The 14,010-nt window shown below is 44.6% G+C and overlaps 1 protein-coding gene across 1 annotated transcript in view; it reads right to left on the bottom strand.

The window, feature by feature from the left end:
- Positions 1 to 1,330: 1,330 nt before the first annotated feature.
- The window catches only part of LOC128842803 (uncharacterized), a 38,400-nt gene continuing 25,720 nt past the window's right edge, over positions 1,331 to 14,010 (bottom strand). Inside the window, exons 9-12 of the mRNA XM_054038993.1 lie at positions 10,406 to 10,538; positions 6,497 to 6,603; positions 5,385 to 5,497; positions 1,331 to 1,812 (exon numbers count right to left, since the gene is read on the bottom strand). Coding sequence (XP_053894968.1) covers positions 1,780 to 1,812; positions 5,385 to 5,497; positions 6,497 to 6,603; positions 10,406 to 10,538 — 386 coding nt within the window. The 3' untranslated portion in view covers positions 1,331 to 1,779. The remainder of the gene's footprint in view (positions 1,813 to 5,384; positions 5,498 to 6,496; positions 6,604 to 10,405; positions 10,539 to 14,010) is intronic.

Here is a 14,010-nt window from a genome sequence, read left to right as displayed (position 1 = left end):
CCGCAAAAAGCATTTTATCAAAAAATATCTGATTGATTGATTGATTGATTGATTTTTTTTAAAAAACATTGATTTTTATCCAGCCTGGAACCATGTTAAAAATAGTCTGCTGGAATACAAAACTTCTGTGTACATAGTCCTGGCTGCAGGAACCTGCAGGCTTACCAATCAGTTCCTTGTCTTAAACAACAACAACAAACTGGGCTGTCTCTCACAATGCCTTGCTAGTGACCAGCGCAAACCCCTCCTGGTGCTCAGATCACTCAGCACAACCACATGTGGAGCCCCACACCATAGGCGCCGACTCCGTAGCTGCTGCGGGGATGGAGCACCCACGGGGAAAAATTAGCGGGTGCTCTGCACCCACCGGCACCAACCTCCCACTGCCCCCACCCACTCTTCCTCCTCCCCCGAGCATGTCACGTCCCTGCTCCTCCCCCTCCCAGCGCTTCCTGCCTGCCGCCTAAGAAGCTCTTTGGCGGTACTTAGGACTTTCCAGGAGGGATGGGGAGGAGTGGGGACGTGGCGCACTTGGGGGAGGAGGCGGTAAAGAGGCGGGGACTTGGGGGAAGGAGGTGGAATTGGGGCGAGGCGAGGGTGGTGCAGGGCGGCTGCAGTGGGGGTGTGTCAAGCACCCATGGGGCGGAGGGGAAGTCAGTGCCTATGCCCCACACCCAGCTATACTGCATGAATACTCTCAGAGCCACTCAATCACACAGGGAAAGGCACCAGTCAGATCCCCCCAGCTCCCAGCACTGTACCTCAGGAATATACCGTCTTACACTGCTCAAGATGAGCAGTGCAAATTTATTAATTGGTTCACCACTTCATCAATGGAAAGTGGATATACACCAGCCTTTGCAAACCTGATCAGTTTTGCCACATACTTCATACAAACTCACTGGTAAAGATAAACAGTTAAACAAATTTATTGACTACAAAAATAGATTTTAAGTGATAGGCAAAAAGTCAGAGTTGGTTACTAAAATAAAATAAAATATAACCATGCAGTCTAAACTCTCAACCCTATTAGACTGGGCAACATCTAGATTAAGCAGTTTTTCTCACCCACCTGGATATTACAGTTCATAGTACACAGATTTCATCCTTGAAATCTGGGCCAGTCCCCTCAGTTGGAGTCTTCAGCGTGTCCTTGTTGCTTGCAGGTAGGTGAAGGAGAAAGGCCCAGCATGGGCCCCCTGTGTTTGGTTGTATATCTTCAGTCCTTGTGCTTGGAAAACACAAGTCCAGGCACGTCTGGGTGCATTGCTGAGTCTCCAGGCAAGGTTGAGCAATTCCCCTGGGGTGGCCTCATGCAGTTGAGTCATTGCATTGTAGGTCCCTTGATGGACAATGATTGTTGATGGATTGATTGACACCCTGCCCGGGTGTTGGCTACTTTCCTTGCTGTTGCCTCTGGGAAGTAATAATATCTGACTGATTCCCCAACTTACAGCATGTTTTAGTGACCACCATACAACATAATTCTCATAACTTCAGATGCATTAATGATATACATATATAGATAGAGAAATGACTTTCAGCAGATCATAACCTTTCCCCTGATACCTTACAAGGCATGCTTTATATGTAAGATCATGGGAATATGGGGGTTCCAGGACACCCGCCCCATCCCAAGGTATAGGATGTCACAATCTTACTCCAAATGAATACATAATTGGTGTATCTGAAATAAGTTATGCTGAGGTCTCGATCTTGAAAATGGTTATGCATATACACATAAGTAGCACACAAGTAGTCCTGTTGACTTCAATGGCACTACTTATGTGCCTGAAGTGTTTGAAGTAGGCCCTAAAAATGTTAATGAGAAAGGGACAACAGTTAGCAGTTTCTGTATTTTTATTTTCAAAGTATGATGCCTTTTTTCCTCAAATTGTTTTAAAACAAACTTTAATAAGACACTATCAGGTTCAAAATGATTTTTTAAAAATTAAGTTTCTTTAATAGCACTTTGACTTTTAAAATTATTTTAAATTTAATCATTTAGTTTTACTTGCTACCATTTAGACACTGGTCTTGTATTTAGATCCATGTGGACATGTTCCTGAGTCATGAAGATCTCCATTGATTTCAGTGGGTCCCTGCATCAGTGGAATGCAGGAGCAGGGCCAAGAATCATAGAATCATAGAATATCAGGGTTGGAAGGGACCTCAGGAGGTCATCTAGTCCAACCCCCTGCTCAAAGCAGGACCAGTCCCCAACTAAATCATCCATCAGAGCTTGTCAAGAATTGGAAATTTACTGGAACAGCTATCCCAGAATAATTAAATTATTCTAAACCAAACTATTTCTAGAGTTAAATTAGAAAAAGGCATTCTTATTCTGGAATCAGAGCGTCCACCTGGGACATTGTATTGAAATAATTATTCCTGAAGAATTATTCAGGATAGCTATTTCAGTAAATTTCCAAGTGTAGACAAGCCTTATTACAGTTGACTACTTGAATTTCACTCTGCTTAGACAATGCAAATAAAAATTATCTAGGCTCTTTCTGGTTCTCATGCACTGGCACAGTGCTGCAATATTTGGACTGCAAACAGTGGAATATATTTAAATCCCAACAAAAACTGATTTTATTGAAAAAAAATAACCATTTCTATTACGGTTATGATATGTGAATTTTTTTTTTAAATAAAACCTGAATTTGGAGCATGACATGTCTTTGTAATCTGGGCATTAAATTTTGGCTCTACATTTTTCATGTCAGAAACAGAACTAGTTCAACTATATAGTTGAGTGGATTTACTCTTTTCCTCCAGCATTGTTCCTTTTCCATGGCATTCCTTTTCATAGTGCTCCCACTATGTGGTCCAGTTTCTCAAGGCAAGGACCCTTAGGCCTTGGCTACACTTACCAGCTAGTTCGACGGCTGGAAATCGAAGTTCTGGGTTCGACTTATCGCGTCTAGTCTGGATGCGATAAGTCGAACCCGGAAGTGCTCGCCGTCGACTGCGGTACTCCAGCTCGGCGAGAGGAGTACCGCGGAGTCGACGGGGGAGCCTGCCTGCCGCGTGTGGACCAAGGTAAGTTCGAACTAAGGTACTTCGACTTCAGCTACGTTATTCACGTAGCTGAAGTTGCGTACCTTAGTTCGAATTAGGGGGGGTAGTGTAGACCAAGCCTTACAGAGAGGAATTCAAACAAGAGAATAGCCCACACCAAGTATCTTCTAGGTGATTTGTAGGCAGCTGGACTACTGTAACATTTTCCCTCTCTTAGTTTAGGGCTCCATATCTAGCCCTCAATTTACACAGCTCTCTGGGTCAATTAAGACCCAGGATACAGGGCCGGCTCTGGCTTTTTTGCAGCCCCAGGCAAAAAAGCCTCCCGCCGCCCCCCCAGTGGGAAGCGCGGCAGGGGAGGGTGCCGAGCCCGGCCGCGGACCCGCTCTCCACGGCCGGCTGGAGTGCCGCGGGGAGGGCGGCGAGCCCAGCCTGGGCCCCGCTCTCCCCAACCGGCTGGAGCACCGGGAGGAGGGCGGCGAGCCCGGCTGCGGCCCCGCTCTCCCCGTCCAGCCGGAGCGCCGGGAGGAGGGCGGCGAGCCCGGCCGTGGCCCCGCTCTCCCCGTCCAGCCGGAGCGCCGGGGGAGGGCGGCCCCGCTCTCCGTGGGTGAGCGCTGCCCCCCTCCAGGTGCCGCCCCAAGCACATGCTTGGAGGGCTGGTGCCTGGAGCCGGCCCTGCCAGGGTAGGAAGATTTGTGCAGTGCATGTGGTGGTGGGTAGGAGGGAACCACCTCCACTGCGTGGGAGAGAACAGCAGGCATTGCGATAAAGGATTACTTACTAACAATAGCTCTTGTGCTCCAAATATGCAGCTTGCACAGGGCCCGTCCGTAGGAGTCATGTGACTAGGCAAACAACTACTATAGTGGGACTTTCAGGCAAAATCATGAAGGAGAGCAATAGCTCTGAGGATGTGAACTGCACTTGTTTCTGACTGAGGTGTTGATTCTGAATCCTAACAATAACAATTTAAATATCAGCACCTAGGGTTACCATCCGTCTGGGTTTCCCCGGACATGTCCGGCTTTTTCAGTGTTAAATGGCCGTCCGGGGGGGATTTCTAATCAAGAAGAAATGTCCGGGATTTCCCCCTTCCCCTCCTGCGGAGTGCGGCGCAGCTGATTGGACGCCTGGCCTGATTGAAAGCCACTCGCAGCCATTAGGGCCTCTAGCAGCCAGAGTCCCTCCCCCTCCCCCACTTCCTCCTCCCCCACAGAGCAGCCAGCAGTGTTTGATTCCACGTGGAGCCTGCATTTCTCCCTCTGCCGGGTGAGCAAGGGGTGCAGGGGCTGCAGGGCGAGTGGGAAGCAGGGGGCACAGATGCTGCAGGGGCAGGGGGGACGCAGAGGCTGCAGGGGCAGGGCAGACAGGGGGCACAGAAGCTGCAGGGCGAGTGGGGAGCAGGAGGCACAGAGGCTGCAGGGGCGGGGGTGCAGAGGCTGCAGGGCGAGTGGGGAGCAGGGGGCACAGAGGCTGCAGGAGCGGGGGGGTGCAGAGGCTGCAGGGCGAGTGGGGAGCAGGGGGCACAGAGGCTGCAGGAGCGGGGGGGTGCAGAGGCTGCAGGGCGAGTGGGGAGCAGGGGGCACAGAGGCTGCAGGGCGAGTGGGGAGCAGGGGGCACAGAGGCTGCAGGGGCAGGGCAGGCAGGGGGCGCAGAGGCTGCAGGGTGAGTGGGGAGCAGGGGGCACAGAGGGGGCAGGGGGGTGCAGAGACTGCAGGGTGAGGAGGAGCAGGGCAGGCAAGGGCATAGAGGCTGCAGGGCGAGTGGGGAGCAGGGAAGCACTTAGCGACCCCCAACCAAGATCAGAGCAGGAGGGAGGAGGGGGAACACGGGGTGCTCAGAGGAGGGGGCAGAGTTGGGGCAAGGACTTTGGGAAAGGGGTTAGAATGGGGGTGGAGAAGGGGTGGGGTTGGGGCGGGGCTGGGGCAGGGAAGGGGCGGAGTTGGGGCAGGGCCGGGGGCGGGACCAGGGCCCCGTGGAGTGTCCTCTTTTTTAAATGTTTGAATATGGTAACCCTATCAGCACCTAATTATTTCTCTGCTGATCATTTTAGCAGAAACATCCAGTTCTTGCGGAATTGTGAATAGAACATGGAGTTGTGGGCAGAAGTTAGGGCTTTTCTTCACTTAAAAGACTGCCGCAGCTCAACTGTACTGATACAGCTGCACTACTGTAGCGCTTCAGTGAAGATGCTACCTACGCTGACAGGAGGCCATTGCAGCCTTTTAAGTGTAGACAAGCCTTAAGTGAAGTAAAACCTCCAGATCTGAATCTATTTATGTGATTTTTTTCATTAAGAACAAGAATCATGGTGAAGCTTTTCTATTAATGTAAATGCTGGAAAAGCAGCAAGTACATACCTTTTTCATTCTCTTTTTAGTTGATTTGAGCTTCTTGCTGTTCTTGAAAATTGACTTGAAAGTATTTGAGGAAATCTGTGGTGTAACCTTAATATTTAAGCCTGGCATCTTGTCTGTTGAGACAATGAAGAACATATTTTCCTATTTTCAACTATCAAAAACTAAATATACTTTTTTTTCAACCTTCTCTACCTCACAGAAATATTCACTGATGTAATAATGAAGTGTTCCCCACAATGGAATTCCACTGTGATTTCTATTTTTCTTCACTGTTTTCTATTGACCTGCCAGCAGAACAGCATTTCTTGCTCCAAATATTTTCCTCTCACACAGAACATCACATCTGTCTGATTTGAAAAGCTCCTGAAGTTTTCAGTTCTCTTCTGATTGACAAATGACTGCCAGTAATTCTCGAGAGCAAAAATATTTGAACTATAGACAGAATAGCACTTTTTTGACTTTGCCAAGTACTAAATCACAATTTCATGGGATGTGGGAGAGCCAGCAAATGGGAAGGAGCAGATGGGAAAAACAGCCACCAGGGCTGGGGAGGGATCTGGAGCGTGTGTGAAAGTTCACGATTGGTTAGGGAATGGGAAAAATGAGGTGCAACAGCAAGGAACTCTTAGGAGTTATGCAGCACTGGGGAGGGTTAGAAAGGAGGTAGATACAGCAGTTGAAAATGGCTGCTGACGTTTCTATAAAAGATAATTAATACATATGATATGGTTATTACAGGATCACTAAAGTATAAATTAGAACAAGTCTCTCTCTATATCTATCTATCTATATATAGATGAGAGAGAGAGAGAAAATACATAGCCATTTTCAGGATTTGAATCCTTTTTCTGACTTTTACCTTGCATTCACCCAAATATAAGTACACAAAGCTCAATTTTTCATAACAGGGTCCTTTCCCCTGACATCTGTTACACTGAAAATTCTCTAAGATACTCAAGGTTGTATTGTATTTTAAATAGTAGTGAATTTGTATAGAAATTTAACTTACACATAACATTCCTCATATCCTTTGTATAAACACCCTGATGAACACCTAAATAAAAAGTAAAATAATGTTTAAAGCTTATGGACTGAAGTTGGAGACACTCCACCTTTTTTTCTCTCCTTAAGAGCTTCCAGGATGTCTGTTGCACAAAGTTCTCCTATAGCGTTGCCATCTAGATCAAGTTCTATCAAGTGTTCAGAATGTTTGATTAGGCTGCATTTAAGAACAACAAAAAACCTGAAATCTGCTGTAAGTAAAAAACAATGTTATACATTGGTAAATAAAATACAAGTATTTTAATGTGGAATGTAATTAATGCCAAAGATCTAATGTTAAACAACTGAAACAAAAGCCATCATTCTTTGATCATTCTTCTGTCTAGTGACCTGATCCAAAACCATTACTCTCATTGATTTCAGCGGGCTTTGGATCAGCCCCCAAATGAGTACATGGCTCCTCTTATAGGTTTCCTTTTAGAAAATGTGTGCATTTATTCACTACGATTCTTTTTCAGCTAATAATTTGAATAGAAATCCTCAGTAATAAACACAGTAACACTGCCTGATTCCACATATTGGATTCCCATTGAGTTCAAAGCATGTGAGATGTCAGTTCCATAATACACCTCTACCCCGCTATAACGCGACCCGATATAATACGGGTTCGCATATAGCACGGTAGCAGTGGGGCTCTGGTGGCGCTTTAAAGGGTCCGGGGCTCTGGCTGCTGCGGGGAGTCCTGGGCCCTTTAAATCACCACTGGAGCACTGCTGCTGCTACTTCGGGGATGTGGCAGCGGGGCTCTGCCGGTGATTTAAAAGGCCCAGGCTCCCTGCAGCATCTGGAGCCCAGAGCTCTTTAAATCACCGCTGGAGTCCTGCCGCCACTACCCTGATATAACAGCGTTTCACCTATAACGCGGTAGGGATTTTTAGCTCCCCACAACTGCGTTATATCGGGGTACAGGTGTATTATTTCAGGGGAGAAAATTAATGCATTATAATGGCCAGTGCTGTTCGTGTAGCTGTAAATAAAGACCTACCAGCGTTTTCACAATAAATTTCTATTTCGGAAAGTTATAACTTGGCTTTAAAAAATTGATTGTAACAAAAATTTATCGTTTTTAAGACCAGAAGAGACCATTATGACCATCTTGACCTGCATAACACAGTCTATATAATTTCACCCAGTAAAATTTATCCTATCCTCTTCTACTTGCTCAGAACCAAGAGGGTGCTGGAATAAAGTTAAAGCTGATATTCATTATTATTATTGTTCTTTAGCTGTCCCAGGAACATAAATATTGATAAAATTCCATTAGTAAATTAAAATTTTTAATGGGACTTTGAAACTGCTTAATCAATTTGGTATTTGGGCAGCTGTACTGATATTAACAATTCTGGGCACAACAGTGGTAGAATTTCTTATATATTACAATAAAAATTAAAAGTGGATTCCACAGCCGATTAATCACTTTTTTTCATTTAAAGCTATTACAACCTTAGGGTCACATCTTGCTTGCCCGACTCACATGAGTATTACTGTTTGCATTAGTAAGGAGGGCAGCAGTTGGATCTTTGTTATTTATTGTAAAAGCATTATGAAGTCTTCCAAATTTTCTCCTGCTTCTTGTATAATCTCTCCCCCCCCCCCCCCCCAGATTTCTCTGATTCATGCACTTTGCTTTGGACTGTAGAAGAGCTGTTTCTAATATTTAATTAGGACAACAGATGTTGATAACATATATTTTATTATTTCCTGAATTTTGGTTGCTGTTTTCTTCTCACCTGGTCTACATTTAGCTAATAATATTAATACAGAGTATTAGTTTATCATTTGTTTTTTAAATTAAAAGTTATCCTTGTGTAAAAAGCTGAATGGTCAATCTTGAGTTAAGGCTGACAATCAACATCAGATTCACGCCACTGAGCCAGATATGACCCTTAGATATGTATATGTGTCTCCCACTGCACTGGCAGTTGTATATCTGCATCGGAGTGTAGAACATGCATCTCTGTGGGAGAAAGTTAGATCTCTAATATTATTTAAATCTATGATCTTGGTCTTTAATTTCCTTGGGCCAAAACTTCTGGTCTAATAAAGGACCCCAGGAGGCTCTGAATTCAGAACAAGTACAGTTCTACTGTGCAACGGGAGCCACAATGCAGAGACTTCGCAGATCTGTATTTCCTATGTACTGCAGAACACTGCTCCACAGGATCTCTATCTGCTGATAGGAGCAGATGGAGAGTTTGGGGATGACATGGTGGATTGACAAAGATATAGGGTGGTAACCAGTGAATCTGTACTAGATAAATCCACCAACCTAACCTTCTCCTCCCTGACTCCCCCAAGTCTGGCGAGTGGTTTTTTGACTGCTCCAAAGCTGAGGGAGAAGGAACATGGGGAGGTGGCAAGCTGGATTGATTTAAATCAAAGCAATTTAAATCAGCAAGCAGGAAACCTTGATTTAAATAATCAAGTTTAATCATGTTTTGCATTTGTACGTTTTAGTTATTTTCCTAAAGAAAGGTTGATTTCAATTGGTTGGAAACCATTAAAACATGTTGATTTGCTACTGAAATAGCCTTTACACTAAGTTTGGTACTTTTTTTTGCTAACCAGCAGGATATGCTATATGTATAACCCATTCATTTCAGCAGTTATATGGTATAAGATACATTTATTCAGATTCTTAATTTTTATTACATTAGAAAATGGTGAATGATGCCTTTATTATTTACTAGATAATAATTAATTGTTTACTTGTGATTTGTGTCAAGTTGTATTTGGACAAAAATTGGAATTCAATGAAAAGTGCACAAAACTGTTTTAATTTTTTTACATTAAGTTAAATGAATAAGAAAGAGAAAAAAGGTTATCAAAATCTGTTCTACACTGAAAACTTACTGATTTATTAAGCAAAGGAAGTGGCTTTAGTTTATTTTTGGTCACTGTGTCCTTCAAGATTTTAGAACGAGATCTCATCCTCTCACACTTAGTTTGTATTCACAGACTGGAAAACAAGCTTTCCTGCTTTTTCAACTCCCAATAGGTTTCTTAACTTTGAATAAAATAGTCATTGAACTGAAGTAGTTGAATAAACTGAAATGAAGAAAATATCCTCTGTACCTGCAGAAGCGGCTACTGCTGTAAAAAGCTGATTGAGCATTTCAACAAACTGGTTCTAGTGCTTAGCCAGTGACTTCCACCAGTTCAGTGCTACTCTACCCCACTGTTTATCTAGGGGGGGCCTCAGTGGATGATCTAGCCTATATGACAGTCAAGAAGGCCTTTTTCAAACTGGAAAGCAGTACCCTGTGGGAAGGTTTTCCATGTGGCATCTGGTTCCCCAGTCCAAGAATGCAATCATGTCTTTTGCATGTGAGGGTGGTAGAAAGGAGCTCTGTGTCTCCTCCCCCTGTTCTGCCCTTTATATCTATTTTTAGTTGATTTTAATGAGGTCCAACTTGAAACCTGTGTAATCATTTTCTTCAAGTTATTTTTTAAATGCTGATAGCAGTCAGAAGGGGAAAGAAACAGAACATATTGGGGGGCACTAGGACACTGGCAGTTCGTCTTAGAGTGAAGTTGACATGCCTGTCTCTCAAATGGCCAAAAATCTTTGAGAGCTAGGGAGCAGAGACTGAAGAGTTAGTATCCAGTCAACATGGTATTTTACAGAATAAACATCTCTGTCTTTTTTCACCTCTTAATCAAAACTGAAACATCATCCGGTTGAGGTGAAATACTCTAGGAGCTTTGATAGCAAAACTGAATCTGGGGAGAGCTTAGATGTATGTATTTCTAAGATCCTTCCAAATAGAGTCAGAGCACTCACACTATACTCTACGGACACACTTCAGAGATGTGGCATGCAGAATATTTGAGGGCCAAAGCCAATAGTTACTAGTACTCATTTTGGATCAAAAAACAGACAGACATTCTCCAAACATACATTTCTGAATCTAGTAAAAGAAAAAAAGGCACCCCCACCTCTCTTACTTATAACTTACTAAGTTAAAAACTGAGTGAACTCCAAGACCATTTTTTCTCCTCCCTTTCCTCTTCCATCTATGCCATTATCCGCCAAATGCAATTTAACTAACCACGGGCCAACTTCAGTTTTCTTTTCTTTTTTTTTAGTTCCTGTAAGAAAAAGACCCAGGATTATTTTGGAAAAACCCTGTATTAGGGGTGTGACTCTAATAGCAACAGGAGCTGTGTGCAAAATTCTGCATGTCCTATGCTAATAGTAGGGGACACATTTTTAAACTAAATAGCTCTAGCAAACATACATGCTTATCAATTGCACAGGCAAAACCCACGGGCAGAGGCGGGTCCTGGAGCTTTCAGCCACTGGCCCCGGAGTTCCAGCAGCCATGGGTTGTGGGGGCACACAGAGTTCCCAGCCGCCACAGGACTCCCCCTCATTATTTTTAGTAAAAGTCACCAACAGGTCACAGGCAATAAGCAAAAATTCACAGAAGCCTGTTGGTTATTTATAGTAAAAAATAACTGTGACAAAATCTTAACCTTACTTCTTATTGATCACACATTATGGTGGTTCATGTTAAGCCGCAAAACAATTGGAGAAGCATGGTTTGGAGACTTACTTATATCAGCGAAGCAATTCACTGGATAATTTCCATATAGCTGATAAAGATATTAGACCAAATGTAGCCTACAGTATGTAGTTGCATGTTTTTGATTAAGAACAATGGTGACAAACAGCAGTGTGAGGTATAAGTCCAGTGTAAACTAGTTCTAAGCCATGTGTAATTGGCAGTGTAGTGTAATTTTCACCGGTTTAAATAAGAACAGCCATAATGGGTCAGACCAATGGTCCACCCTGTCTTCCAACAGTGGCCAATGCCAGATGTTTTAGAGGGAATGAACAGAACAGGTAATTATCAAATGATACATCCTCTGTCATCCACTCATAGTTTCTGCCAAAGAGCAGTGAGGGACACTCAGAGCATGGTGTTGTATCCTTGCCCATCTGGTTAGTAGCCATTGATGGACTTATCCTCCATGAATTTATCTAATTCTTTTTTTAACCCTGTTATAATTTTGGCCTTCACAACATCTACTGGCAAAGATTTCCACACAGTGCACAATGTGAAGTAGTATTTCCTTATGTTTTTTTAAACCTCCCGCCCAGGGGTGGCCAAATGAGCCTTTTATCGTTAAAGTGCGGCTCCCCCATTCTCCGCCTACCAGACTGGGGTGGGGGGAGGGAAACCCCACCACCACCTTTGTGTCATCTGCAAACTTGATGAATATGCTCTCTATACCAACATCCAGGTTAATAAAGATGTTAAACAACACCGGATTCAGAACTGATTTCTGTGGAACTCCACTTGAGACCTCCCTCTAATCCGTCATCATTCCATTAATAGTCACTCTTTATTTGTGGCTGTTTAACCAATTATGTATCCACTTAATGATAGTTCTGTCGAGCCCACATTTCTTCAGCTTACTTATCAGAATGTCATGTGGAACTGTCAAAAGCCTTGCTGAAGTCCAGGTATATTCCCATTACCCACCAAATCTGTTATCCCGTTAAAGAAGGAAATCAAGCTGGTTTGGCATGATTTGTTCTTGGTAAATCCATGCTGGCTGCTAGTGATTATCGCTTCATCCCCCACATATTCACAAATTGAATGTTTTATACACTGCTTTAGTAACTTCCCAGGTATTGAAGTTAGACTGACTGGTCTGTAGTTTCTTGGCTCCTCCTTTATAAAGATGGGTACCCTTCTCAAGTCTTCCGGGATCTCTCCAGTCATCCATGAGTTTATTGCCAGTGGCTCTGGGATTTCTTTAGCTAATTCCTTCAGTATCCTCTGGTGAATAGTATCTGGCTGGCCCTGCTGATTTGAATCCATTCAAATTGATCAGAAGATCTGACATGTTCTTTACTTATCCTGATCTACATCCCTTCCCCTTTATTGTCTATGGTAACTTCACAGTCATCCAGTCACACGTTATTTTTTGTGAGAAGACTGAAGCAAAGTAGGCATTGAACAGCTCTGCCTCCCTATCATCTTCCATTACCAGCTCACCTTCTCCATTGAGCAGCAGACCCACACTGTCCTTGATCTTTTTTGTCTGACATATTTGAAGAATTCCTTCCTATTGGTCTTTAACATTTTTTGCCAGCTGTAACTCATTCTTTGCCTTGGCTTTCCTGATTTTGTCCCTGTACGCTCATGCTATTCCCAGGTATACTTCCTTGGGTGACGTGGCCCTCCTTCCATTTCCTGTATGTGTCCCTTTTGGTTTTTAGATAGCTAAAAGGTCCTTGTGCACCCATATTGGCCTCTTATGGCTCTTCTTATCTTTCCTCTGTATCAGAATAGCTTGGTGTTGAGCCTCTAGTATTACATCTCTTGAGAACTGCCAGCCCTTTTTGACTCCTTTTTTTCCTAATTGGTCTTTCCATGGGACCTTGCCTACTATTTCTGAGAGTTGGTTGAAATCAGCCTTTCAGAAGTTCAGTATCTTTGTTTTGTTGTTCTCACGTCCTCCTTTCCATAGGCTCTTGAAATCTATAGGATAATAATCACTTCTTCCCAAGTTCCCAACCACCTTTACGTTCCCAACTAATTCATCCCTGTTGGTCAAAACCAGATCCAAAATGGATGAGTTCCTAGTCGTTTCCTCAATTTTCTGAATCAGAAAGCTGTCCCCTACACATCCTAAGAATTTGCAGCACTGTAGCGTGGTGGTCACCCCGCTCATGCCCTAAAGGGCTTAACACAGCCCTGGGAGAGGCTGGGGGAAAAGCTAGGCTGATTGTGGGAAGCAGCCACAGGTGGGGCCATGCCCTAATCAGGCGACGGCTGGCCCTATGAGAGGGCTGAGGGCCGGAGACTGGGAGACAATCTCTCTCTAGCTTTTTGAGAAAGAAGGACCTGGCTGCCTGGGAGCTGAGAAGGGTACTTAGGGTGGAGCAGTGCTGGGGAAGGGCAGAGGGAGCTGGGGAGCTTCAGCCTAGCAAAACCCCAGGCTGCAGGCCTATTTAAAGGCCTACAAAAGGCTACTGGGGCTGCAGAGAGGCAGCCCAGAGATAGGCAAAGGCACCAGGTCCTAACCCCCTTGTCGATGATTAGGATATATTATGTTTTTCTGCGCAACATGCTTCTCCTAGCCTACAGCACCTTCAGCTTCCTTGCTTGCCTCATTGTCTGCAGTGCCAGGGGGCTAGGCCTGTGTGGGGGTAAGGCAGGGGCACCTCCCAACTATAGCACTGTATGTATGTACAGTATGTTTATAAATACACAGCACATGCACACTACACCCTTCCCCCTGCCCCCTGCCCCCTCCCCCCCCCACCCGCAGCAATTTACTGTTGCTTTATGGCCCAATGGCCCTGCTCAGGAATAGGGCTCTACACCAAGCGCTTGCGAGGCCACCAGTTGCCTGCAAAGCAGCTGTGGGTGGTGCACAGCAGAGGCCCTGCCTTGCTACAGAATAAATAATGTTTTATCTGCTCCCCACCCTTCGCTGGAGGGAGGTAAGAACACAGGGGGCAGCAGCCCGCCCAAAGCAAGGTACAGGAATAGCGTTCCAGCGCCTGCTTCGCTATAGTAAGGGGGAGAAGCGGCGTAAAGAT

Source organism: Malaclemys terrapin, chromosome 9 (assembly GCF_027887155.1).
Source record: "Malaclemys terrapin pileata isolate rMalTer1 chromosome 9, rMalTer1.hap1, whole genome shotgun sequence".
Taxonomy (NCBI): domain Eukaryota; kingdom Metazoa; phylum Chordata; order Testudines; family Emydidae; genus Malaclemys; species Malaclemys terrapin.
The sequence above is the reverse complement of the archived record's forward strand: the minus strand, read 5'-3'. Positions and strand labels throughout refer to the sequence as shown.